The 26,694-nt window shown below is 43.0% G+C and overlaps 1 protein-coding gene and 1 long non-coding RNA gene across 4 annotated transcripts in view; one reads left to right on the top strand and one right to left on the bottom strand.

The window, feature by feature from the left end:
• Positions 1-5,999: 5,999 nt before the first annotated feature.
• On the bottom strand, positions 6,000-11,810 carry LOC122446130. 3 transcript variants are annotated; one of them, XR_006270784.1, is made up of 3 exons: positions 11,551-11,810; positions 9,414-9,626; positions 6,000-6,167 (listed from the first exon to the last, which is right to left on the bottom strand). It is a non-coding gene; the product is annotated as an uncharacterized LOC122446130 (long non-coding RNA). The 3 variants fall into 3 exon arrangements; XR_006270783.1 differs by lacking the exon at positions 6,000-6,167 and adding an exon at positions 8,946-9,078; XR_006270785.1 differs by lacking the exons at positions 6,000-6,167; positions 11,551-11,810 and adding exons at positions 8,946-9,078; positions 10,091-10,250.
• Positions 6,304-26,694, top strand: part of PDE6C (phosphodiesterase 6C) — a 50,813-nt gene continuing 30,422 nt past the window's right edge. The window contains exons 1-10 of the mRNA XM_043475954.1: positions 6,304-6,322; positions 7,026-7,225; positions 8,244-9,103; positions 15,833-15,985; positions 16,090-16,179; positions 17,122-17,262; positions 17,945-18,019; positions 19,010-19,074; positions 19,177-19,243; positions 24,932-24,979. Coding sequence (XP_043331889.1) covers positions 8,639-9,103; positions 15,833-15,985; positions 16,090-16,179; positions 17,122-17,262; positions 17,945-18,019; positions 19,010-19,074; positions 19,177-19,243; positions 24,932-24,979 — 1,104 coding nt within the window. The 5' untranslated portion in view covers positions 6,304-6,322; positions 7,026-7,225; positions 8,244-8,638. The remainder of the gene's footprint in view (positions 6,323-7,025; positions 7,226-8,243; positions 9,104-15,832; positions 15,986-16,089; positions 16,180-17,121; positions 17,263-17,944; positions 18,020-19,009; positions 19,075-19,176; positions 19,244-24,931; positions 24,980-26,694) is intronic.

Here is a 26,694-nt window from a genome sequence, read left to right as displayed (position 1 = left end):
AATGATATATTGTAACCCTCGGTGTCCCAGATACCAGCAAAGAAAAACAGTTTATTTTGGCATTCTGTCTCAAATTTCTTCATGATTACAAACATGTGAGTAGAGGTCAACTGGTGTTTTTTAACTTTGGTGCTTTGAAAGCTCTCCTCATAAAATATTTTTTTTTCAAATATGCTTATATGTGTGTATAATATCCACAGGAAAACTGTTCATAGTGATTACATGTGTGATAGGATTAGGGATATTTGAAAATTTATTGTTGATTTCTACCTTTTTAAAAACTTTCCAAATTTTCTTACAGTGAAAATATTTAATCAAACAAATACTCTGCAGACTTTTTTCTTCTAGAAGTAAAATTATGGTCTAAATTACATCTTGTGGACTGTATATAATATACACAAAAGTTCATTTCCTTGTCTACATCATGGAAGGACAAATCATATTTCCCTCACCTTGGTATGCATCTCACTCCCAGCTTTTCCACAGGATTTATCAAGAGACTTACACAGAGTAGATGCTTGATCAGTAGATATTGACTTAATTTGTTTTACTTAAATCAGTCACTTTAAGTAAGCTTTATAAAATATTTATTTAAAAAGACCCAGTCAAAAAAAAATAAATAAATAAAAATAAAAATAAAAAGACCCAGTCATAGGTCAGTCTTTCTAAAAAATAATTTCCAGGATTTATTAATTGTAGCAGGGAGGGCTAGCTGTCCTTTCACCAAGAAAGTTTTCACTCCCCTTCCATGAGGGCTGGAGTTGTTGCAAAGAGACCACCCTGCTAGAAGACAACCTCCCCACCCCACCACCACCCAACTTCCTACAGTTCTATAAGGCCACATGCCTATGTTCTGGTCAGTGGAATATAGATGAAAGTGCTGTGAGTCACTCCCAGATGGGGCTTTTAAAAGCTGCCTGTCTAATAATTAGTCTTTGATGTCTGTCTTCCTTCATCTGCAGTCTGGTGAAGCCTCTCTCAGCCTGGGGACCCCACCCATGATTAACTTTATGTGAATGAGAAATAAACTTCCATTCGATTTAAGCTGCTGAAATTGGGAGTTACTGTAATAGGAGCTGGTGTTACCTTAACTAATACAGCAGCAAGTCATTAGCTCCTAGGAAATATTGAAAATGTTTTGCTGTAGTTGAAAAAAAGGATGAATGTGAGAAATTTGTGTCCTTAGCCTCATAAGAATTAAGCATGTCCAACCAGCTCCATTTTGTGCAAACTAATGTTTACATCCACATCTTGACAGAGAAGCCAAGAGAAGTTACAAACAAGGAAGTCAGGTAGCATTTATCTTCTGACTGCATTTAAAATATTCCAAAATAATTGGTGGGAAAAAGGAAAGATTAGTTATTCAGCCAATGTTTTCAGGTACAAAGAGTCAAACTAATTTTTTTTAATAAGGACTTTTCCCCGGTGGTTACAAAGCCATCAGTCAGTTTCATCAATTTAGTTGAAAGTAACATGGATTCCATCATATAAATTATCTGTGAGATACCTGATCATACCCATCAATTAGGTGCAGGCAGAAACTGTCATGAGAGCAAATGTGCCAGGTGAAAGGGCCCTTTGCAGGTTGACTACTGGGATGTGCCTGAAATCACTGCTAGTAGGGGGTGTCTTTGAGTGATGAATAATGGCAGGAGTAGGGAATCTGGCTAAAGTGGAGCTGAAGAGTGGGTCCAATATAATCATTCAAAATGCACTTGGTTAATCCAGCATATTATTGTTAGTTTTATGACAGTGCTTCAACATTATATGCATGTTATTAATATTTTGGCTGTTAAATAAGCGTTACCTCCTGCAGAAATGGTTAAGTGTAGTGGAAAATTTTAGCGATGATGCAATTAAATATTGCATGTGTTCGTGAATGTAGTATACTATTGAAAAATGTAAATTTGTTAAGTGGAATTTTCATTTAATTCTTGTATTGGTGTTTAACATTTTATGATATAGGTATGATATAGGTCTAGATTTTAAATTCCTTAAAGAATAAGTCTTGTGTATTCCCCTATAGCAGCTATGGTACACTTCATGGGTGCATTTTAAAATTCATTCCTATTTGAATTCTTAGTTTGGGGTAGGTCACCATCACTAGCTATGTGAACTTGAGCAACTTTATTTCTTTATGCTTCAATTTGTCACCTGTAAAATATTATAATAATAGTATCCTCTTCATAAGATTATTGTTGTGAAGATATCCTCTTCATAAGGTTATTCTCTGCATAAGGCTATTGTTATCCTCTTCATAAGATTATTGTTAGAATGAAATGAGATATGAATATAAGGGTCTTAGAAAGGTATCTGGCACAGATTATTTATTATAGTGTTAGTTATTTTTATGGTCACTTTCTTATTATTACCTGTGGCTTATCTTTCTAAAAATATTCTGTGTAAATGGAATAGAGTTTCCATACCAACCTCGTTACTGTGTCAGAGATGCTTTATTTAAACACATAATTGTCAATGTCTGTACTGTCTCAGATATTGGCCTTTTTTTCTTCATTCTTCCCACCAGTTAATGTTCTAGTTTTTTTTTAAACTTATGTTTTAAACAAACTGGAAATAGTGACACAAATGGTGAAGTTTAGCAAAATCGGCAATTACTTTGTAACATTAAAAATTTATTCTAAGTGCTCTGCTTGGTCATTTAAAACTATTACATTTTCTTAAATTTTATTTTTTTGGTGCCTAGGACAGATACTCAAAAGTCTTGTCAGCACAGGCCAGAGACTATATAGGGACCAGCCCCAGAAAAAGAGCAGCAGTAATGACAGGATTCAGTCAAGGACATGGAGGAGGAGAAGGATATTTGTGTGTCTACTAAAAGGTCAGCTTCCAATATTTCCTTAAAAAAAACTTTATCAAATGTCATCCACTACTCAAAGTAGTCAGCAGGGATCCCTCTTTCTCACTTGCCTTTTCTAACTAACCCATTCCCTCATCCTGTCAATTGTTGCCTGAAATTGTCTCACATTTGTCCTTTCCTTCATTCCCAAGCACCCTCACCTGTAGCCTGTGAGAATAGCCTTAAAAGCTTTGTTTATGAATGAATTAATTTCTTTAATATCATTGTAGATACTTTAGAAAAATCAGGTAAGCAAAAGAGAAGAAAAAAAAAATTATATTGAATTCCACCACTTTGGAATAATTACTGTTAACATTTCTTATGTACACCTCCATATATTTTTATGTGTATGTGGAATCATACTGCAATAGGATCTTGCAATTTACTGCGCATCATAAATATCTGTCCATATCAGTAAATAGAGCTTTACAATAGGATTACTCATTAATGTATGGTTTCCTATTTTATGACTATAATGCCATTTATTTACTCAACCTCATATTACTGAATATCTAAGCTATTTCTAATCTTTTCCTTTTATAATTGTGCTTTTGGTGAACGCCCCTATAACTACATTAATCGTATACATCCCTAATTACTTTTGTAAGATAAATTCATAAAAGCTGAATTGCAGGGTCAAAGCTTGTACACATTTTTAGGTTACTTGATAATGAGCAAATGCAGTATAGCTTCTTAATCTGTATCCTAATGTCCAGTATTCCTTTTCTCCAATTCACCTTTTTCAGTCCAGTTCAGTCGCTCAGTTGTGTCTGACTCTTTGTGACCCCATGGACTGCAGCATGCCAGGCTTCCCTGTCCATCACAAACACCTGGCACTTACTCAGACTCATGTCCATCAAGTCAGTGATGCCATCCAACCATCTCATCCTCTGTCATCCCTTTCTCCTCCTGCCCTCAATCTTTCCCAGCATCAGGGTCTTTTCCAATGAGTCAGTTCTTGGCATCAGGTGGCCAAAGTATTGAAGTTTCAGCTTCAGCATCAGTCCTTCCAATGAATATTCAGGACTGATTTCCTTTAGGATGGACTGGTTGGATCTCCTTGCAGTCCAAGGGACTCTCAAGAGTCTTCTCCAACACCACAGTTCAAAAGCATCAATTCTTCGGCACTCAGCTTTCTTTATAGTCTAACTCTCATATCCATACATAACTACTGGAAAAACCATAGCTTTGACTAGATGGACCTTTGTTGGCAAAGTAATGTCTCTGATTTTTAATATGCTGTCTAGGTTTGTCATAGCTTTTCTTCCAAGGAGCAAGCATCTTTTAATTTCATGGCTGCAGTCACTATCTGCAGTGATTATGGAGCCCCCCAAAATAAAATCTGTCACTGTTTCCATTGTTTCCCCATCTATTTGCCATGAAGTGATGGGACCAGATGCCATGACCTTAGTTTTCTGAATGTTGAGTTTTAAGCCAACTTTTTCACTCTCGTCTTTCACTTTCATCAAGAGGCTCTTAATTCTTCACTTTCTGCCATAAGGGTGGTGTCATCTGCATATCTGAGGTTATTGGTATTTTTCCCAGCAATCTTGATTCCAGCTTGTGCTTCATCCAGCCTAGCAGTTCTCATGATGTACTCTGCATATAAGTTAAATAAGCAGGGTGACAATATACAGCCTTGACATACTCTTTTCCCGATTTGGAACCAGTCTGTTGTTCCATGTCCAGTTCTAACAGTTGCTTCTTGACCTGCATACAGATTTCTTAGGAGGCAGGTCAGGTGGTCTGGTATTCCCATCTCTTTAAGAATTTTCCACAGTTTTTTGTGACCCACACAGTCAAAGGCTTTGGCATAGTCAATAAAGCAGAAGTAGATTTTTTTCTGGAATTCTCTTGCTTTTACGATAATCCAATGGGGGTTGGCAATTTGATCTCTGGTTCCTCTGCCTTTTCTAAATCCAGCTTGAACATCTGGAAGTTCACGGTTTACATATTGTTAAGCCTGGCTTGGAGAATTTTGAGCGTTACTTTGCTAGCGTGTGAGATGAGTGCAATTGTGTGGTAGTTTGAACATTCTTTGGCATTGCCTTTCTTAGGGACTGGAATGAAAACTGACCTTTTCCAGTCCTGTGGCCACTGCTGAGTTTTCCAAATTTGCTGGCATGTTGAGTGCAGCACTTTCACAGCATCACCTTTTAGGATTTGAAATAGCTCAACTGGAATTCCATCACCTCCACTAGCTTTGTTCATAGTGATGCTTCATAAGGCCCACTTGACTTTGCATTCCAGGATGTCTGGCTCTGGGTGAGTGATCACACCATCATGGTTATCTGGGTCATGAATACCTGGGTCAAGAACTTTTTTGTATAGTTGTTCTGTATATTCTTGCTACCTCTTCTTAATATCTTCTGCTTCTGTTAGGTTCATACCATTTCTGTTCTTTATTGTGCTCATCTTTGCATGAAATGTTCCCTTGGTATCTCTAATTTTCTTGAAGAGATCTTGTAGAGATTAACTTTAATGTCATTTCTTACCACTAAGAGTTTCCAGGGTTCAGAATCCCCAGCTAGACTTTGAGGCCCCAGTAATCTGGGCCCACTCATACCTTTCTAGTTTCTCTCTCATTAGTGCCCCTGTTACTCTGCACTATATGCTATTACTGCTTCTGCCATTACCACCCCTGGCTCACACTTGGATTTCTTCTCTATTTCCATCTACTCTAAATATGATTCCATATCCATATCACATAAAGTCTCATAGTCATATGTATGTACTTCACTTCTGGCTTTTAATTCTATTATGCTCTGTGCTTCATGGTTTTCTTAAAAAATTTATTTCGTTGCACCAGGTCTTAGTTTGGGCACAAGGCATCTTTGTTGCTGCATATGGAATCCTTGTTGTGGCATGCAGAATCATTTTTAGTTGTGGTATGCGGGGGGTCTAGTTTCCTGACCAGGGGTCGAACCTGGGCCCCCTGCATCAGGAGCCACTGGACCACTAGGAAAGTCCCACATCATAACTTTTTATGTTCTAGTCTTATCTCCTTTACTGCACCACAAGTTCTTGTAAAACTGGAACCAAGGCTTATTTATCCCCTATATTCCCTGACGTAGAAGTGTAACAGGATTGATTTGGTTATGCCGTGGTAACAAACAACATTCACGTCTCAAAGGCTGAACACAAGAAAGATTTATTTCTCACTCATGCTACATGTCCATCTCAGGTCAGCAGGGGGCTCTGTTCCATGACATCCTCACTGGGATCCATGAGGCCCCTCCAGCTGGAACTGGAAGGGAGCAGGGAGAAGCGGGAGCTCCTGAGCCTCACTGTGGCAATTGATTGCTCCTGCCTGGAAGAGAGGTTTAAGCTCACAACCCATAGGCCAAAATTAGTCACATGGCTCTACTGGGGGTGGAGGGCAAAGAGGAATAATCTTCCCATACAACTAGCAGGGGAGGAGAATCAGAAAAAGAGGAACATGGAGTCTCTACCACAGGAGCTAGTGTATGTCTTGCTTATAATGGGCCACCAATAGACATGTGTTGGAAGAATAAGCAAATGAATGAACCTAGATGTAGTCATCAAAACATAAGAATGCTGACTGTGATAGAATATGCTTCATTTTAAATTCATTTTCATTTTTTACAAGTAGGGCAATGTAAACATATGTGAGCATTTTGTTTTTCCCATACACAGATTTATGCCTCTGAAGTATAAATCTGTTTATGGGATATGGATATGTGTTTTCTCTGTGTGTGCATGTAAAGAGGGAAGGATGGTATCAGGGAATTGTAAGCACACACATGCTTTCAAGAGAAGTAGGAACTGCACAGTCATCTCATGGAACAACCAGGGAGAAAGAGTGCCCTCACCTGTGTTAGAGGAAAATGGATGGTAGTCCCATAGGAGTGACTCAGCTGACCCAACTCCTTTCTCTTAGGAAATAAACCTCTGCATTATTCTCTTTTTTAAAAAGTATATATATATGTGTGTGTGTGTGTATATATATATATCTCTCTCTTACAAAAATTTTTTTGGCCTCACTGTGTAGCATGCGGAATCTTAGTTCCCCAACCAGGGATTGAACCCATGCTCCTTGCATTGGGAGCTCAGAGTCTTAACCATTGGACCACCAGGGGATTCCTCTATGTTGCTCTAATTATAATGAGATGCTAATAGGATATTATGAAATAAATAATATTTTTAGGAGGACCATCCTGAGACTGGACTTGGGCCTGATGGAGGGAGATGCAAGAAAGTGCTTGACAAGACCCTTTGAGGGAGCAAGTGGACTCAACCACAGGAAGTGACATGGCTCAACAAATGCCAGTGTGGATTCTGTTTGCCTGAGAAAACCATGTTCCCATCAACAGTCTCTCAGTTCATGACCTAGAAACTGCAGCCTCGGTGAATCTCTTCTTCTTTTCTATCTAATATGACCATTATCACCCTAGCAAGGTAAACTTTAAGTCTAGAAAAATAAATGAAACCCATAGCTGTGCTGTTTTTGAAGTGGATTTAAATGTGGGTGTAACTAACTTTTAGAGTCACTGTAACTCTTAGATATGTTTTCATTCAAGAGAATTCTCCATATAAAGTTTGCAGTGTTATTGAAATGCTTAAAAGACCTTTGACTAAATTTGAAGTCAGCCTGTAGATAGCCAAGGAAACTGGTTCATGAAATGTGTAGTTTGGCTTATTAGTTGCATAATAGTATTTAAATATTTGGGAAAATGTGCTTAATCAATGTAAAAGCTTAGTAACCTGAACATTAAACAAAAGTAAGTAGTGGTTAAGTGTTTTTTCTATGCCAAAAGGCCCTGAGGTGTGAAAGATCCTAGCAACAGACAAGACATGTATTATCCAGTAGATTTAACTGACTGTACCTTGGAGCAAAAAGGCATGAGATCTGGTTATTACTATTGAAAACAAAATCCAAACTAATATGCTTAGCAGGAAAACCCAGTTGGCAGCTGCAGGGGTTGCCTTTTATGATCGTGTCTTTTGACAAGGATTATTGTATTAATATAAGTTGTGGCTTGATCAGGCTTAAATTGTGGGCAAATATTTTTCCATGTTCACTTCTCTAGAATAAGCCCAAGGTCTGTTCCATAAACCATTTCTGAGGTCAGGTTTTTAAATGAGGGGAACAGAGAGGTGAGGATTTTTAGAAAAAGAGTAGGCCAAGCAAGCTGGCTGAGTACAGGACTTTTAGGGAAAGGAAAGATTAACATTTGATTTTATGTTGTGTTATGCTAAACTCTTCAATCTCCCCTAAATGTTCCTTAACGTTGCCATATAAACAAACAGACATTTCTAAGGTCTAAACAGTTTCATTTCATAGAGCTATCATGAAAGAACAAGTATTGTCGATGCCTATGTAATGTAATTAATGGATATCCCCCATTCTTCTTATTGCCAACAGCCACCAAGGTTCAGCTATTTTCTGGAATAGTCAGTTTGACTTGTCACTTGGCTGGCTGATCTAAGATGCTCTGCGGATTCTCTGAGGACTTATGAGCTAATAATGCTTAGGGATTTCGTGTCCTGAAGAACTCTTTAATCCCGTGCTTCCTGAATCCCACTCTAATCCAGGGCCTTCTGTCACATCTCAAGAGTTACAGGCCAGTTTGAAAGCTCTGCTAAACAACCTTTCTCCTCGGCCTCTGGGGAGGAGGGGGGGGGGGTGTCCTGCGAGGTGCCCCTCAGGGCTTTCCTGGTTTCTTTGGCCAGGATGTATCTCCTTCTTGGCACTCTGCCTCTGGTGGTGTTCTGAGGGTCTCTTCCTTTCTAGACCAGAGCAGCACAGCACGCCACGCCATGGGTGAGATCAGCCAAGAGACAGTGGAGAAATACCTGGAGGACAACCCTCAGTTCGCCAAGGAGTATTTCAACAGGAAGTTGCAGGCGGAGGCGCCCAGCGGCGGGGCACAGGCCCCAGCCAGCGCCTCCTTCCCCGGCCGGACGCTGGCGGAGGAGGCGGCCCTGTACCTGGAGCTACTGGAGGTCTTGCTGGAGGAGGCGGGCAGCGTGGAGCTGGCGGTGCACAGGGCCCTGGGGAGGCTGGCGCAGCTGCTGCAGGCCGACCGCTGCAGCATGTTCTTGTGTCGGGCCCGCAATGGTACGCCGGAGGTGGCCTCCAAGCTGCTTGACGTCACCCCCACCTCCAAGTTTGAGGACAACCTGGTGGTCCCCGACAGAGAAGCTGTGTTTCCGTTGGACGTCGGGATAGTGGGTTGGGTTGCTCATACGAAGAAAACCTTTAATGTTCCAGATGTGAAAAAGGTGAGTGGTCTGATGGTGACCGTGGAGTGGAGAGGAGGTCTTGGTGGCCTCAGGGAGGAACATGGGAAAGAGGGGGGTGAGAGGGTGGAGGTGGGTCCAGGGGCCATCCTTGTGGCTGTGGTTTGGCTATAACCTGGGGAGTGGGTGGTGGAGAAGAGGAACCCCCAGGCCAAGAGTGGCTAGATTTAACAAATAAAATGACTAGATGCCCAGTTCAATCTGAATTTCAGATAAACAGTGGATAACAGTAGATAATAGTAGATAATAACAGTTTTAGCGTTATGTCTCCTGTAATGTCGGGCAAGCTTACCTGGGCGTGGGGCGGTCCACACCTACTCCCTCATACCTCTTCTGTCCTCTGGACACTGTCCTGACCAACAGGGCAAAGCAGGCCACTCACTGGGGAGATCAGCCAACAGGCCAGATGCCAAGGCCCCTGAACTGCTCCCCACGTCTATCACCCACAATCCTTTGAAGACTGTCAGCTCTTTGGGGTGAACTGGCTCAGGAATGATTCTCTCACCTATAGATCAAGTGTGAAAAAAGAAAAATGACATGAAATTTCAAATGTTCCCATCTGGATCATAAAAAATACATGAATTTAGATGATGATTAAATGCAGTTGGCCATCTCAACCCCTCCTAATTCAGATCTACCAAGAATTTCCAATCCTGTAAATGGGACATTTGAACCCTCCCGAAGACCAGTTGAACACTACATAAATTATTGTGTTTTAAAAAGAATGTTCTCCTTCCAACTAAATTGCTTGTTCATCTAAGAAAAATTAGAACATACAAATAAAGAGGGAGGAAATGTGAATCACCCATAATCCCTGCACTCAGTAGTACCATAGGTCCCAGCCTGGAGTTTCTCCTGCCAGCCCTTTTCCTACACATGCGTCCTGTCATTTTGCTTTGCTATTAACAAAGGGGAAAGCTAGCAGATGATGGAACAGAACTGACTGGGAGCAGCCCCTGAAACGCTTACTGTGTAGAGGTTTACTTATGGAGAGGGCAGCTGGCGGCTGGAGGATAATCCCCTGCGTGCCTCCCGAAGCTGATTACAGGAGGGGGACTGTGCGGATCCACAGGAGGTGCAGAGGTTTTCAAACATTAGCAACACTCAGCAAACAGCCCCAGGGGCAAGGGTTGCTGTTAGGCACCCGAGGGTCCTCCGTCTTTACCACCCCTCCCTGCAGTGCATTCCGTCTGGTTTCAGTTGGATTCTGGGTCTGCTGCAGCTGCTTCTAGTGTATCAAAGGCCTTAAGGCAAAGTTCTTGGACCCCAGGGAGGAGGCTCTGCCTGTACATCCTGAAGTTTTCTCATGGGAATACGCTTCCTGCAAGTCTCTGACTGAGGCCATTTCCAAAATGACACGGACAGCAAACTTAAGAAAGTGACATGCGAGACTTTTTTTCAGAAGAACTTTTTTTTTTTTAAAGGAGAGATGGATGAAATGACTTCTGGTGTGTGTGTGTTTGTGTGAGCGTGTGTGTGTGCTCAGTCTTGTCCAACTCTTTGAGACCCCCTGGACTGTAGCTCGCCAGGCTCCTCGGTCCATGGAATTTTCCAGGCAAGAATACTGGAGGGGTTGCCATGTCCTCCTCCAGGGGCTGCACTGGCAGGCAGATGCTTTACCACTGCGCCACCTGGCAAGCCCTAATTTCTGCTGTGCTCCTTTATTAATGAGCCCAGTCCTGTTGAGGACAGAATGATAGAAAGGAGCTGCTTAAGAGATCAGGTGGCCTGGGTCTGCTGCTGTCCATGCTGGGCACCCCATAGTGGTCATAAAGTGGGGGCAGGGTCACTGTGTTCTCCCTTTTACTGAGTATGTGTGAAGACAGATGCCCTCCTGCCCTCCTGAGCTCCCTCCTGAAAAGGGACAAAGACCTCATTTGCCCTCCATTTCTACTGTTTCTGAGCATTTTTTCCCTCCGAGAATGGTGCTTTTCAACTCTGGAAGCACATTAAAATCAAACTGGGAGCTCTTTTAAAAATACAGATGTGTGAGACTCTCACTAGACCAATTACATCAGGCTCTCAGAGACTGGGATGCAGCCAGGAGTATGGTTTAAAAGCTACCGTGGTGATTCTAATAGGCAGCCAACATTGAGAACCACTGGTCTTTTGGGTGAAGAGATGCAAGAGGAGGAACTGCGTTTCAAATCAACTGTAAAAGATTAGATGGAAGGGCTCCTGGACTTGTTAGTTTAAGTCTTCCCTTGAGCAGACAGGAAGTTGAGTCGTGGGGGTTGTGTCTCTCCCGGGGTCCAGAGTCTGATCGGTGATGAGAGGGTCTGGAGCAGATGCAGCCTCCTTGCTATGTTCCCACCCTCATCCCACCCTGCAGCCCTGCAGGCTCACCACACTTAAGTTGCTGTGGTAAAATCTGCAGAGAAAGGAGTTAGAAACCCCTGTTTTAAGTGACACTTCTATCACCACTTCACCTTTTCATTGCACTTGACTCTTGATGAAGATTCCTCTTGTTCTTGATCTCACTTGATTCTGGCAAAGACCTTGTGCAGAAGGCCAGGACTGTATTTTTATTTCCATCCCGTGCATGTGAGAATCTTCTCCAGGTCAGTTAGGCACAATGTGGTGGATCTAGGCTCATAATCCGGGTCTTGCAAGGCCACCCTTTTTCTCTGCCACAGCCCTGACCACACACAACTCCTGCCTGGTGGGCAGTGTGGGCACAGGGAGGGAAGGACTACCTGCACACAGACGGAGAGGCAGAACTGGATACTCCCAGCCTTGGCGGCAGAGAAGCCACATGGTGCCAGGTGAGAGCTTTGGCATCAGATGACCTGGGTACACATCCAGGCCTGAGACTAGGTCACTGCATGAGGGACTGTGTTTCTCCACGGAGAGAAACAGAGGAAACCAAATCATAAAGTGCCTGACTCCCAGGAGGTGCTCAATAAATGACAGCTATGATCATATCATATCAATGTCCGAAGAGTTTGGGGGCTGGATGTAGGTGGCCAAAACTGGGTCAGTGATCACTGCCTGTTTTTAAAACAGGTTAAAGGCAGGGAAACTTAACAGGAAACTCTGACATATCCTCATCAAGTTAATCATTTCCTATTCTATTGGGAAAGCTGATGATTAACTGTATGGGTGGTTCTCCTGGCAGTGGTTTAAAAGAAAGCCATGTGAGAATCCTAAGTTTTCAATAATTAACAGGGTGCTTATAGCTTGCACTTATAGCTTTCCATCCTTGTCTCCTTCTGACTCTGGATCTCCAGATGTTTGATCAGAATTTAACAGGACTAAGATTGGATGAGGATCCAGGCAGCCCTCTGCTCTAAACATTCCCAGTTGCCTTCATTGACTTCTTTGAAGAAAAATCATTGAGGGGAGTTTGTGAATCCAAAAGATACAGAATTTACTCAAAGAAACTTTACCAAGGATTGTTTGAAGCAATGAAAACACAAAACTAGAAAACTTCACCTTACCTACCCTGAAATTTGATGGATGGTTTTATCCAAGATTTTCAGATATGATGATAAGCAAGTATTAAGTTTTGAAACCTGTAAGTCATTTTTTCAAAACATTCAGTTGAATGTAAGAACATCTTCTTGTGTTTAGAATCTAAAATAAAATGGCATCAAGTTTTGAAGCTGCAGAGTAAAATGTGTTAGCCAAGAAATGCTGCCCAACTCCATCCCATGGTGCATGTTTTGGGCATTTTGGTTGTTCCTTCAGTGCCCAGCATCACTGTGTAAATGAAAGTGATCACCTTCTATAATGGATAATAGGTTAGGAGGAAAATGGACAGCAAGCCAGCCTGGGCTATAGCAGTGGATTAAGAGAAAGAAGCTTTCAAAGTCTGGAGGTGTTCCAGACTGAGTGAAGACGCTGCATGAGGCAGAGAAAGTCACAGATACAGCAGTTAGGAAAAAACATGCCTCTTGTTGGCATAGGGCAGAGAGCTAGCCCTCAGGAGCAAGCATGCTTCTAGGCATAGGAGGCCTGCATCAGCTAAGAGCATCTAATTTCTTCAGTGATTGGCATTGATTAGAAAAGCTAGAAGTAGAAGCCAAATGATGGGGCTTTCCTGGTAGCTCAGACGGTAAAGAATCTGCCTACAATGCAGGAGACCCGAGTTTGATCTCTGGGTCAGTGAAGAACCCCTGGAGAAGGGAATGGCAACCCATTCCAGTGTTCTTGCCTGGAGAATTCCATGGACAGAGGAACCTGGTGGTCTGCTAGTCCGTGAAGTCACAAAGAGTCAGACACAACTGAGCAACTAACATCACATCATCATCGGAAGCCAAATGGTAATGCAAAACCTGAAGGACTTCTCATCCAGTGAAAGTAAAAGAAATGAAAGTGAAAGTCACTTAGTCATGTCTGATTCTTTGTGACCTCATGGACTATACAGTTCATGGAATTCTCTAGGCCAGAATACTGGAGCCTTTCCCTTCTCCAGGCGATCTTCCCAACCCAGGGATTGAACCCGGATCTCCCGCATTGCGGGTGGATTCTTTACCAGCTGAGCCACAAGGGAAGCCCTGTCATCCAGAGAGGCCCCCAGAGTCCCAGGTTTGGCTTCCTAGTATTTATTGAGCACCTACTATGTGTCAGACTCTTTTCTAAGTGCTCTACCCACACTATATTATACTCTTTTCACATCAGGTATGATAGACAGTAGATAATATCCATTGTTCCCATTTTCAGGTTAAAAAATGAGGTTGCAGAGGGTAAGTAGCATGCCCAGGGGCTCACAGCTAGTGAATCCGGAGCTGGTTTCAGCCAAGGACATCTGACTCGAGAATCTTCTTCACCATTATGCGATGCTGCCTCCTACATAAGTAGCTGGTTTCAGGGGTTCCACTTTGGGAGGGTATAGAAGAAGTCTGGGGTCAAGGGCTGCATCTGACTTCCTTAGCATCTCACATTTCTAAGGATCCTCTATGGAATCAATTCATCCACTAAAAGTGTAGATTCCTGGGGAAGACGGTTTCTACTTTAGGAGATTAGAATTTAGTAGGTCTGCCATGAGGTCTGCAAATCTGCATCAGTCTGCAGGTCTTTCTGAGGTTCAGCCCGGGTCTCCTGCTCTGAGCAGGGCTGTGATTCTGTTGCCCAAGCAATCATTGTGCCCTGGTGGAGATTCTGGCCCCAAAGTCACACACCAGTGGACTCTTCCATTTTTACTTTGGGAAACTGAACAGAGTCCAGCTACTTATAGAAGTCGAGATACTTATAGAAGCACCATCCACATGGGGAAATGGACATAATACAACTTGTGAAAGGAAGACCACATTGATTTTTGGCCATTGAATCTCAAAGTAAGGTGGAAATTTCAGTTGAAGTTTCAAATGAAGAAGACTTAAAGAGGAGCTAGTCATGACCCCAGAGCGAGCAGAGTCTATACCCGACCACAGTTACTCTCAATTACAGCTAATAAGATAACTGCCATCCTTGACCTTCTTCCCAAGCCCTTTCATTTGTGTGCCTCTCCAAACTCATCACTCTGCCCTCTACATGGTTAGTGTATTAGAGTCGTCCCTCGCGTCTTCTACTTGAAGCTTGTATCTAGGATGATCCATTTCATTTTCCCCAAGGAAAGAAATAAAAATTACAAATCAGAGATATTGACTTGATAGAAAATGCTCTCCCTAGTGGTTCAGTGGTTAGGACTCTGCGCTTCCACTGCAGGGGGCACAGTTTTGATCCCTGGTCTGGGAACTAAGATCCACATGCCATGCAGTGAGACCTACCTAAATAAATAAAATAAAAATACTTAAAAAAAAAAAAAGAAAGAAAATGACTTTGAAAAACTGTTAAATATCTGGTGCTGTCAAGAGGGTGGTAAGAATTTCAACATTTTGTAAAAGTAGCTGGTGTAAATTAAAACTTCATGTACCTGTTGATACTGCAAAAGACATTTCCATTTGAGGACGCCATCACATAAAAATGAAAGCAAGGGTGATTAGTGCAGTATTGTTTGCAATGGGGAAAACTCTAAACAGACTAAATCAGTAGATATTGGTTGAGCAGAACTGGAGCCCCCACACTGTGGAATAGCATGCAAGAATCTGGAAAACTAGTTCACATCCATATGCACCAGTCTGGAGGGAAGTCCATAAGATAGTGTTAAGTGATGAATTGCATAAAATTAGGAGAGAAAATTTTATTAAAAAATAAGAAGATGCTTTATACAAGCATAGAGAAAGGAATAGAAGGAGACACACTAAGCATTGTAATACAGATTTCTTCAGGTAGGTGAGATTAGGAGGAGTTTGGGGCAGTTAATAATTTTTTCCTTATGTTATGATGGTTGTGAGATTTCAAGGGCAAATTTTACTTTTGCAATTAAAAAGAAGAGCCCAATGGAATCCCAGCTGTGCTCTCCTTCGAGCACACACTTCCTCCCTGTTATAATCCTGCATCCTTCCCTCCCTTCCCCTTAGAACCTTGCTTTCCACTTGGTCACAACATCACCTCTTTCCTCCCGGCCCAACCCTAGCCTAACCCGGATAGGCCACACCTCAGGTGGGAAAGCTCATTTGGAAATGGGCCATTTCATTCTATGCTTCATTCATTCTGTCTGCTTGCAGATGTTGGGATGGGTGGGGAATGTTGGCTTGGGACCATTGTCCTGCAGCCCTGGTCATCTGTTGGTAGGACTTGAACTAGAGAGGATGATCTGTTGCCTTTCCTAGACCTACACTCCATGGTTTTGTGCTGCTTTGGCAAATGTGTGAATGTATCTTTCAGAACAGCCATTTTTCTGACTTCATGGACAAACAAACCGGGTATGTCACTAGGAACCTGCTGGCAACCCCCATCGTGATGGGCAAGGAGGTTCTTGCTGTGTTTATGGCAGTTAACAAAGTAGATGCATCTGAATTTTCCAAACAGGATGAAGAGGTAATGCTAACCCTGGGCATCCCTTCAGAGGCTCAGGAAATTTATTTGTTGTGTAACTGAAAGAAAGATGTCACACCTAATTTGTTTTTCTCCGTCATCTATAGGTCTTTTCCAAATACCTCAACTTTGTCTCTATCATCCTAAAGTTTCATCATACCAACTACCTGTACAATATTGAATCCCGAAGAAGTCAGGTAAAGAGAAGGTGACAGTGGCTACTTCAGGCTGACTTATTTGACAAAGGGACCCCCCAGAGGCAACAAGTGCAGATCCTTCCTAACCACGCCCCCTGGGTCAGATCCCCAAGCTTCCATTCCCAGTGTCCTCTTATGGTCCCCTCCCCTGTCACCTTCCTGCCCCTCTATCTGTAGGTACTACTGGCTTGCTTTCTTCAGTCTCTGTCTTGGATAGCTGTGGTTTCTTCCTCTTTGAGGTGGCGATGATAATTACAGTACTTACCCCACCTGGTTGCTCTGACTATTAAATGGTCATTAGGTGAATTCGTTCACATAAAGCTCTTAGCAGAGCTGCGTATTCCTGGTACGTAGTAAAGATGCTACATTGAGAAGCAAATCGCTCCTCTGTTGCCTCCTTGAGCCAGAGGGATAAAGAACAACTTTGGTAGCCAGGATACCTGAGTTGAACTACTCTGTGGACCTCGGTTTCTTCATCAGTACAATGGTGGGAGGGTGGTTGGGATAGAAGACTGCCAAGGCCCTGTCCCATGCTAACTGTCCAGGGCAGGTAACCTTTGACTAGCTCAAGATACATGGAAGGAGTCAGCTGGCTTTCTTCCCACAAGGGCCAGCAGTAACCAGTGGGCCCCCAATGCTGGACCCTCTGCCCAGGAACTGTCTCTGCATTTGTGTTAGATTACTTGCTCTTTGGAGCCAAAACATTTTGGACATGGGGATCAGTCATGGCTTTCAAAAACACATGGCTTTGCAAAAGGTCTGCTCATCATCCCACTCTGAGACTCTCAGTAGTTTGTTAGACACGTACATATGCAAAAATGGAATTGCATTGTTTGCTGACACGTGTTCCTTTTATTTGATGCACCCCGTTTTCTTCTGACTAATGCTCCTCTTCATACTGTATTTTGTTCTGATTGTTTTCTTTGTAATACCTACTTTCAGATTCTTATGTGGTCAGCCAACAAAATATTTGAAGAGCTCACAGATGTTGAGCGACAGTTTCACAAAGCGCTCTACACTGTTAGAACATACCTGAACTGCGAACGATACTCCATTGGGCTGCTGGACATGACCAAGGAGAAGGTCACTCTTCCGTACATTTTGTCTCCCCTACCACCACCTATAAGATGCACATCACATGAAATGCAATCCATTAGAAAATGGCTACACTATGTGAACTACCAGTCATGATAGATCATAAGAATCAGTGCCAAGAAAGTATGGTACTTTCATCTTTTATATTAAAGTCAACTTAAAAATCATCAGTTACAGTTTACATGGAAAAGAAGAAGGGAAAGTGTACTTTTTGGAGTAAAAAATATCTAGACTTGGTTTTTCCACTTCCTAGCTATATGTGTCTTCAACAAGTCTTTTTTCTTTTTAAAAAATTAATTAATAGACCATATTCTTTTAGAGTATTTTTAGGTTTATAGAAAAAAATGAGTGGGAAGAGCAGAGTTCCCATACATGTTCTTTTCCTTCCTCTTGCCCTCCCTCCTTCTATGTGTCAGGGTAGGTGCTCTGTAATATTCATTTAATCCACATAATGACTCTGTAATATGCATTTTGTTATTGTCTCCGTTTTACAGATTAAAAAGATTGGCTTGTTTACAGTCACAAGTTCATAAACAGCATTACTGAAAAAGAGCTTTAAAATTCCAGAATTATAAATTAACATAAAATATGCAAACCAATGGCACTCATGTAAGATATGGTAGGTAACAGGACAGTTTGCTTAATAGTGTTTAAATATATTTGCCTCCAGGAATTCTATGATGAGTGGCCAGTCAAGCTTGGAGAAGTCGAGCCTTACAAAGGGCCAAAGACGCCAGATGGCAGAGTGAGTGCAGACATCTTTGCTGATGATATCTGTGCCTGGTTTTAGCTACCAGGAGCTAAAACCAGAGGAGGCCGTGTGTAAAGGAAAGAGTGTTGGCCCAAGAAGGACTGGGCTCTAGTCCTGGGACTTCCTGGAGGACCTTGGAGAAGTAGAAAGCATTGGACAAGGAGTTTGAGGTTCAAGTTTCAGCTCTGCCCCAAACCAGCCGGGTTGCCCTTGTCTTCACTCGTTTAACTTCTCAGTTGTCTTTTCTGTGAAGCTAGGGTTTGGTGGATCAGTGCTTCTTCATAAGGAGGGAGCATTAGAGCCTCCTGCATAGTTTTTAAAACACACTCTGCCCAGGCCCTTCTTCTGACATTCTGGACTGGGATCTCCAGGCAAAGGTTGGCTTAGATTTACTTTCCCCCTTGATAGGTTTCATAGGAAGTTTCATAGGAAGCTTGTTCCACCACCGTATCCCCAGCATACAGGAAAGGGAAGGCAGGGGATGGAATTTGGTTCTTCATTTGCCCACAGAAGCAGAGAGACTAGTTCTCAAGTCCCTTCCAGCTTTGACAACGTATTCACCGAATCCTGCTTCTTAGGCACCCATTCAGAGTGCTGGAAGGGGTAAGTGCACTGTACAGCTGGGTAGGGAAAACATTGACTGAGGTTGAGAAATTCCATGATTTGTTCTATGGAAGTAAGCAGTCAGATATGTCTGGACAATAGAAATGAAAAGAAAACCGAAGATTCTCCTAGAAGTTATTAGGGTGTATTCAACTTTCTAAGATTAGTTCAGCAGTCTTGTTCATATGATAAGTGGCCAATGATATTTCTAGTTTTATCACAAGCTTGTAAATTAGGACATGAGTAGTTTGGTAATTTACGTTATGTGAAGAAATGTGATTGGCAAATAAAATATTTAAGTCTCAAAGTAAAAGTTCATTAAGGAAAAATGTTTTCTCTGGGAGGTGAGATTTTTCTCATATTCTCTCTCTTTCCTCTTAGGAAGTCATCTTTTATAAAATCATCGATTACATTTTACATGGAAAAGAAGAGATCAAAGTCATTCCGTGAGTATTGCCATGAAGCAGCTGTGGGAGTTGCCCTTTTATATTTGTATCCAGTGCATTTCTTTGCATAGCAATGATTTTTTTCTTCTCATCTTCCTCAAGGACACCTCCCACGGACCACTGGACCCTCGTTAGTGGGTTGCCAACATACGTTGCTGAAAATGGATTTGTAAGTTATTGAACAAATTTGAATCTTAAATAATATTGGATGAAACTCTCATTAGCTAAGAGATAGGAACAATTGTGAAGGCAAGAATGCACCAGGTAGGGGTGAGATGGCTGCTTTGGCACAGGACACAGGAAAGAAGAATCTTGGCAGTCGGAATGTATGTGAACTAGAAACTCCTTGACTCCACAAGAAAGACAGATCCATCTCCCAGTCTCTTATTCTGCAGCCACACAAATTTCAGACATCCTGGTAGTTCATGACTATGATTCGTGCTGGGTTTAATTTGACCTTAAATATAGTTCCCCTTGGTCACGACTTTTGAAACTCGGAAAATTACTGACAAAAAGAAAAAATATATAAGGAAAAGACTTTGCCATTGATTGCAATGCAAAATGCATTGAATTGATAGTGGAAGTGAAGATTTTTGCCCTAGTCTCTCATGTGGGGCGGGGGTGTGGTGGGAGGGTAGGCCAGGTTTGGCTGAGAAAGGTCAGGGGTAGGAAGACAACAAACAAGAGGTCTCTGGTGGGTCCCATAGGCCTTAAGGCCCACGGACCAGTAGCTTTCCCACTTGACCTTAACCATACTCTCCTTCCTTTTCATGGCTGACTTCTCTCCCTAGTTGGGCTTCTCCACCATCTGTGTCATTTTTTTTGGCCTCAAGATACCTCCCTGCAAGAATGTTCCCTGTTTTTTACATTTCTTTATGTTGGCATCTTTCCTTTTCTCCCTTCAAACTCAAGTTTCCAAAAAAATATTTTTATAGCATGTATTTGCATAGTTGTTTTTTCTTTAGTGTTGTCATTGTGTTCATGCATCTTCATTATTTAGTAAATGAGCATGTGAATTACAGTGACTCAGGGCTCACAGGGGAAGTAAAACAAAATTTAGATTGTTTAATGTTTTTTTTTTTTACTGTCACAAATTTGCCTCTGCTTAGTGTGAATATTTCTGGATTCGGAATGGTGACAGAGTAAGGAAAATTCTGTTGTGACTGCAAGGTAATCTTTCTATGTAGTGATACTTTACCCTAGGGTTTCAGGGAGGATGCCTAACTCTGGGCTTAGTTGGTTACAGGACAAAGTGGCCTCACCAAGTGACATGATCTCTTAGTGTAGAGACATGTCAAAGGGGAAGAAAAGAAAAAGGAGAGACAGTCTTATGTCTTTTAAGAGTAAACAGCGATATATACTAACAAATGTTACGAAATAATTGAAATTTTTTTTTTTTGCCAAACCACACAGCTTGCCTGGATCTTAGTTCCTGACCATAAACTGAACCTGATCCAAAACAGTGAAAGTGTGGAGTCCTAATCACTGGACCTCCAGGGAATTCCCTTTTTTTTATTATATAATTGAAATATTTTTAAATGTCATTCCTGACCTGGTGGTATTGACCAAACTATTCCAATTCATTCCTAACTGAATCCACAGATACCACAATTTTTCAGCCTCACTGAAATAGCCAAGTAGCTTGGCCCTTGGCCTCTGTCCTTTGGTTTCCTGGCAGCCCATCTATCAAACTCCATTTAGGGTTTTTATCAAGTTTGGTACTCCCAAAGTTGCCACAGCTGGTTTAAAGGAATTTATGCACCACTTAAAATTTTTTTTATTGGCGTATAATTGATTTACAATGTCTCTGCCAGACAGCAAAATGAATCAGTTATACTTGTACATACATCCATTCTTTTTTGGATTCTTTTCCCATATAGGTCATTACAGAGTACTTGAGTAGCATTCTCTGTGCTATATAGAGGGTCCCTGTTACCTGTTTTATGTATGTGTGCTCAGTTGCTGTGTCGTGTCTGACTCTTTGCCATCCCATAGACTGTAGCCAGCCAGGCTCCTCTGTCCATGGAATTTTCCAGGCAAGAATACTAGGATGGGTTGCCATCCCTCCTCCAGGGGATCTTCCCAATCCAGGGATGGGACCCATATCTCTTGCAATTCCTGCATTAGTAGGCATTCTTTACCACAGTGCCACCCAGAAAGCCCTATTTTATACATCGTAGAGTGTATATGTTAATCCCAACCCATCAATTTACCTCCACCCTGTAACCATAAGTTTGTGTTCTACATCTGTGACTCTCTTTCTATTTTGTAAATAAGTTCATTTGTACCATTTAGATTCCACATATCAGCAGTATCATATGATATTTGTCTTTCTCTCTCTTATTTCACTTAGTATTATAATTTCCTGGTCCATCCATGTTGCTGCAAATGGCACTTTTATTTTGCCCCACTTTTTAAACATCTCTTCTCTCCTAGATGTTTCCCAGGTAAAGATTTTATTGTCCAAAAATCAATTTGCAGGAAACTAATGCACCAAAAATCAATTCATTGAATGGTTCCTTTGCCAAATCATCAGTTTGCCATGTAACCAACTTGCCAGAATCGATTCCCAAAGCTGCGGAGGATTTTTCCCTCCAGATTTTGTTTCTATCACAGATTCACTGCATTTGCTTTCCTGCTCCCTTTCACCTCTCAGCTCCTGCCCTCGGCCCCACCCCTGATATTATCCTTTCTGCTGGCAGCCCAAGACTGACGGCAAAATGGAGTAAATCTAGTATAAGGCATTTCTCATCAAGTCCCTCATTAGACAAGTTAGCATTCCCAAAATGATTTTCAGAGAACTGACCTTGAGCCATTTTGGGAGACTCCAGAATTGGAGTGAACATACATCCTAGTTTGTATGGGACAACCTCCCTTTACACTGCTGTCCTTGTGAGTTTTTAAGTCTTCCCTTTCACTCCCAGATGTCGCCCTGTACTATATATTTCAAAAGGCAGGATCTATTAAAAGTATAATTTCTATGTATAGAACAGGATTTCTCAAACTTGTGGACTCTACTGACATTGTGGGCTAGTTCTTTGTAGTGAGGAGCTGTCCTCTGCATTGTAGGGTTTTTAGCAGCCTCCCTGCCCTCTACCCGTTAGATGCTAGAAGCACCACTCTACTTGTGAGAATCCAGACGTCTCAGAAGTTGCTAAATGTCCTCAGGAGGATAATATACCCCTGACTGAGAAGCACTGATCTAGAGGATGATATCAAACATTTCAGCAGACCCAGCCAGAGCAGTGCTATTCCTGAGGGCCTCCTGTGATATGCTGGTGGGTTCTAGTAAAGAGAGCAAACAGCCATGACTCAGGATCCCTGAATGCCATGACTCAGTCCTGCTTTCGGCAAATCCCATGGCAAATCCTTGACCTTGGGCAAATCCCTTGACCTGTCTGGGTCTTAACATCATCATCTGTAAAATGAGATTATTGACTTATTTAAAAAATGAAATACTGAAAAATCTTTCAATTCTATTTTCTGGATAATAAAAATGATCTGGAGTTTTAATTGTAATTATGATGTTCCTCCAAATTGCTTGAAACTTTTCCATTTAGCTTTTCAAACTTTTCCTTTGATATTTTTTCACAAACCCCTTGTAATAAAGGCAGGCTTTTGGATGAGCTGTCCCAGAGGCCCGTCTGTTGGACCTCGCTGAATTTAGGGAACACGTGCCCAGAGGTCTCATTAAACCAGTAAATCCCAGCTCTGAATGAGAAACATTAGACTTCATTTGAGTGACTTTTTAGAGTTAAAAACATTAGAAAATGAAAATTAGTTTCTAGAATTAACATTTGTAGAATTAAAGCAAGAAATGCAGGATCAAACCAAGCTAGAATCAAAATGATCTGTAAACTTAGAGAAATGGGGAGGGTAGAGAAGATTTTTGAATGTTTGAATACTGAGTTAAAAAAAAGCTTGGCCTCAAGGGCCTTGATCCATCTATAGATATTCTCTAAAGGCCGAAAAGCCTGGACCAAAATAGATACTGCTGATGGTAAGCTCAGAAAAGAGAATTAAGCTGCTTTTTGTCTCTTTGACACACACCTGAAGGATGCTCAGCCAATCAATTCATGTTTTTTATTCAGATTGGATCATAAAATTAATGGATAGTGATTCCTCAAATTCTTAGGCTGATATACTAACAAAAGCTTTGAAAGATGGTCACATTTGCTTTGCAAGAGTCGTCGGGTAAAGAATCCTCCTGCAATGCAGGAGACACAGGAGATGAAGGTTCAGTCCTTGGGTCGGGAAGGTTCCCTGGAGAAGGAAATGACAGCCTAGTATTCTTGCCTGGAAGATTCTATGGACAGAAGAGGTTGGAGGACTACAGTCCATGGAGTCGCAGAGTTGGACATGACTGAGTGACTAAGCACAGCACATTAGCTTTTTAAGAGTAAGGGGGAAAAATGGTTGACATGGCTCAGCCACTCCCAGACAGCACTTACTTCCCTTAGGCAGAGGGGCCGGTAGAGTTAGTACCATAGATGGAGAAGCTGGCTTCTACTTTCCATTTTCAGGAATTTGGTGAGCAACCTGTTAATCCCAGGTCAGTTTGAAACCTCCCATGGTGGGTGTATTTACAACATGGAAATTGGTGAATGATACAAATTAGGGCTCCCCACCCCCAACACCAGGAGAGGTAATTCCAACAGCACCCTCACTGGAAAGCTCAGTTCTCCTGTTATCCCATTAAAAAAAATCACTTAACCTCTTTGGGCTTCTGTTTCCCACCTTTGGAAAGAAAAGCTTCAACAATTATTAAAGTGCCTTCTAACTTTAAAATGCTATGATTTAAAGTATCTAATTTAATTTTGGTGAGAAGAAAGATGCTGTGTTTTATTAAGACCCATTTGTGGGTCTGACCTGATAGAAGAATAATTCAAAATGAACAAAAATGGAATGACTCCTTGTCCTTATGGATATGAGCAATCGTCTCTGAATTTAGTACTTAAAGCCATGTCTCATAGTGAATATTTACTCTGGTGTACCTAAAAGGCTGTCTGGTTTTTTCCTCCAGCCCTTAACCACCACCTTCCAACCTGGATCCCACATCAGAAAAGAAAAAAAAAAAAAGGAAAGAAAATAGAGTCTTCCCAGAATTGCTGCCACACCTGCCAGGCCTTTCTGCTTAGCTTCCTCCTCTCCTTGGTCTGAACAGCTAGTCGCTTTGAATTTGGAAGTAGATTCCTTAGAGGCAGAAAGAGTAGGGAGGGTCAGAGATGGGGCTAAACATCATCCAATGGCTTACTTAGTAGAAGAGGAGCCAAGGGTTACCCACCCAGGTCCTCCGGCTCTTTAATCAGTCGCAGTTGGTCAGAGGCCAGAGGAGGACTTCAGGTAAGGCTTTATTGGCACTCTTACTGCGGGCAGGAGGGAGCAAAAACAAGAAACAGGTTGCTCCCTGGGTGGGGCGAGCTGGTGCCTTAACTGGGGAGAGGTTGGGGGCGGGTTGGTGGGGTGGGCCAGCGGGTCCGCATGCCCCCTTGGTTGTGCTGTATGCCCAGGTCAGTGCTTTTGCTCCCCACACCTCAGAAATGGCCACTGGTTTGTGACGTTTTTTTGTATCTTATTGTTTACATTTTGCCCCAACTGGGTGTGCATGCAGTTATTTTTAGTCCCTTAGAGTTTCTCTGTATCCTGTTGCTGGAGGAGACGTTTTCTCAGACGTAAGCACTCTGGTTAAGGGCCGGTGCCCATCTGTCTCAACTTCAGTGTGTTGTTAGCTCACTTAGTCTCGCCAGGCCCAGAGTGAATAATGTGCTTGCGAGCGCTGGAGGCCTAGGGAGGAATCTCTTGCTCCCACGTCCTTTCTCCTTCTGGTCTGGGTTTAATGGCTCTGTTTGCTTTCCAGATCTGCAACATGCTGAACGCCCCGGCCGATGAATACTTCACGTTTCAGGTAACCGCCCTTTGCTGCGCCTCTCCCCACCCCCGTCAGTGCAGGGAGCTGGGGTGGCCCTGCCCCCACCCCCGCCCCAGAGTCTGCCTGGTGCTCAGGGGGGACCAAGAAGCACGCACAGGGCTTATGTCCTGCTCACCCTGGCTGGCCACCACGTAGCCCATTCCTCAGGTGAAAAAGAAGAAGGGGGAGAAGAGAAAGGGGGATGAGAGAAGCAGGTAGGGTGTTTGTCACTCTGGCATTGGCGGGGGGCTGGGGTGGGGGGAATGTCACGTCTCGGTTCTCTCCCATCCCTGGTCATCTCGTGCCTAAAACAGTCTGGGCACAACACAGGCGCTCAGTCAATGGTCTCTGCCTGAGTGATTGGCTGAAAACATCGTACCACCTGGATTCAGCCTTCCACAGGTTTCTCAGACCCTTTCCAGCGGCTTATCACGGCTGTTAGGGGGAAAAGAAGCTTCCTGTTGGGTTCTTGGGGGCTCCCCATGCTATCAGACTCTTGGTTTTAATTTTTCCTCCTTCAGCATCCAGAGATGCCCATCCCTACCTGTCCCCTCTCTCACCCCCTCCCCACCTGACCATTGGGACAACCTGGCTTTTGGCCCTGCAGCCTCTCCTATTCTGTCTTTTAGCCCCTGCTGTTCTGTGTCCTGTTTTAACAAGCGTGTCTGATTGGAGACCTGTCTAGTCAGGAATAGAGACAGCCTTCCCAGTGGGGACCACTAGCGGCTGCCTTCCTATCTACACAGACATGCCCACAGAGCCCCCTCTCTGCCCACACCAGGGTGAAGGTGGCCTGGGGTGGAGGGCAGAGGGTGAGGGGTGTTTCCTCAGCAGCAGAAGTGTCTAGGCCAGAAGAACCTGCGGCCACTTGCTCAGTTTCAGGGCAGGTTTCCCTCTGTTCTCCCCACTCGTTCTTTTGCTCGATGACATGGAAACACACAGACACCGTACGCAGGCCACCATGCAGCTGTGAAAGAGTTAACAGGGCCGAAGAGGATTCCTAGGACCCATGGTGCTGGTTGGAGGAGTCTGGCGCCTCCCAGGAACTGGCCTGTGTTAGCATCCCAGGGCCAGAAATGGAGTCTTCGGCCTAACAGTGGATTTCTGAGCCCAGCAGCCATTGGACGATTATCCTTCCCACAATCAGAGGCCTGAGAAGTGTGTTTTTACAGGCACTCCACTGATGTTTCTTGTGGAAGCTGGGAAATTCCTATGGGCTGGAGGTTTACCCTAGGTGAGTGCCCAGCCTCCTCTGAACCATCAGAGCCCTTGTTCCAGCTCCTTCCTCCTTGTAGTTGAAGGCCTGAGTGTGACCACACCGTGCCCACCCCTGGCCCCTCTTATGGTAATTGCATGCCAGGAAAGGGTGCACAGGCAGGAAGAAGGGGACATGGACTCTGTAAGGCACCTGAACCTTAAGCAGTCTTTGTCTGGACAGGGAGGGCAGGAGCTGGCCCAGAAGAACCAAGCTGCACTCTGAGGTTTGAGGGCCTGTGCTTTCTGGTGGGCCTCATGTGGCTTCCATGGGAGCAGCCATGCAAGGGCTTGGATGGTTCAGAGGAAGTTGGGCACTCACCTGGGGTAAACCTCCAGCCCATAGGAATTTCCCAGCTTCCACAAGAAACATCTCAGGCCTTTGACTGTGGGAAGGATGACCGTCCAATGGCTGCTGGGCTCAGAAATCCACTGTTAGGCCGGAGGCTCCACTTCCA

The sequence above is a fragment of the Cervus canadensis genome, chromosome 8, assembly GCF_019320065.1.
Source record: "Cervus canadensis isolate Bull #8, Minnesota chromosome 8, ASM1932006v1, whole genome shotgun sequence".
In the NCBI taxonomy this organism is placed as follows: domain Eukaryota; kingdom Metazoa; phylum Chordata; class Mammalia; order Artiodactyla; family Cervidae; genus Cervus; species Cervus canadensis.
Note: the sequence above shows the minus strand (reverse complement) of the source record. Positions and strands in the feature narration are given on the sequence as shown.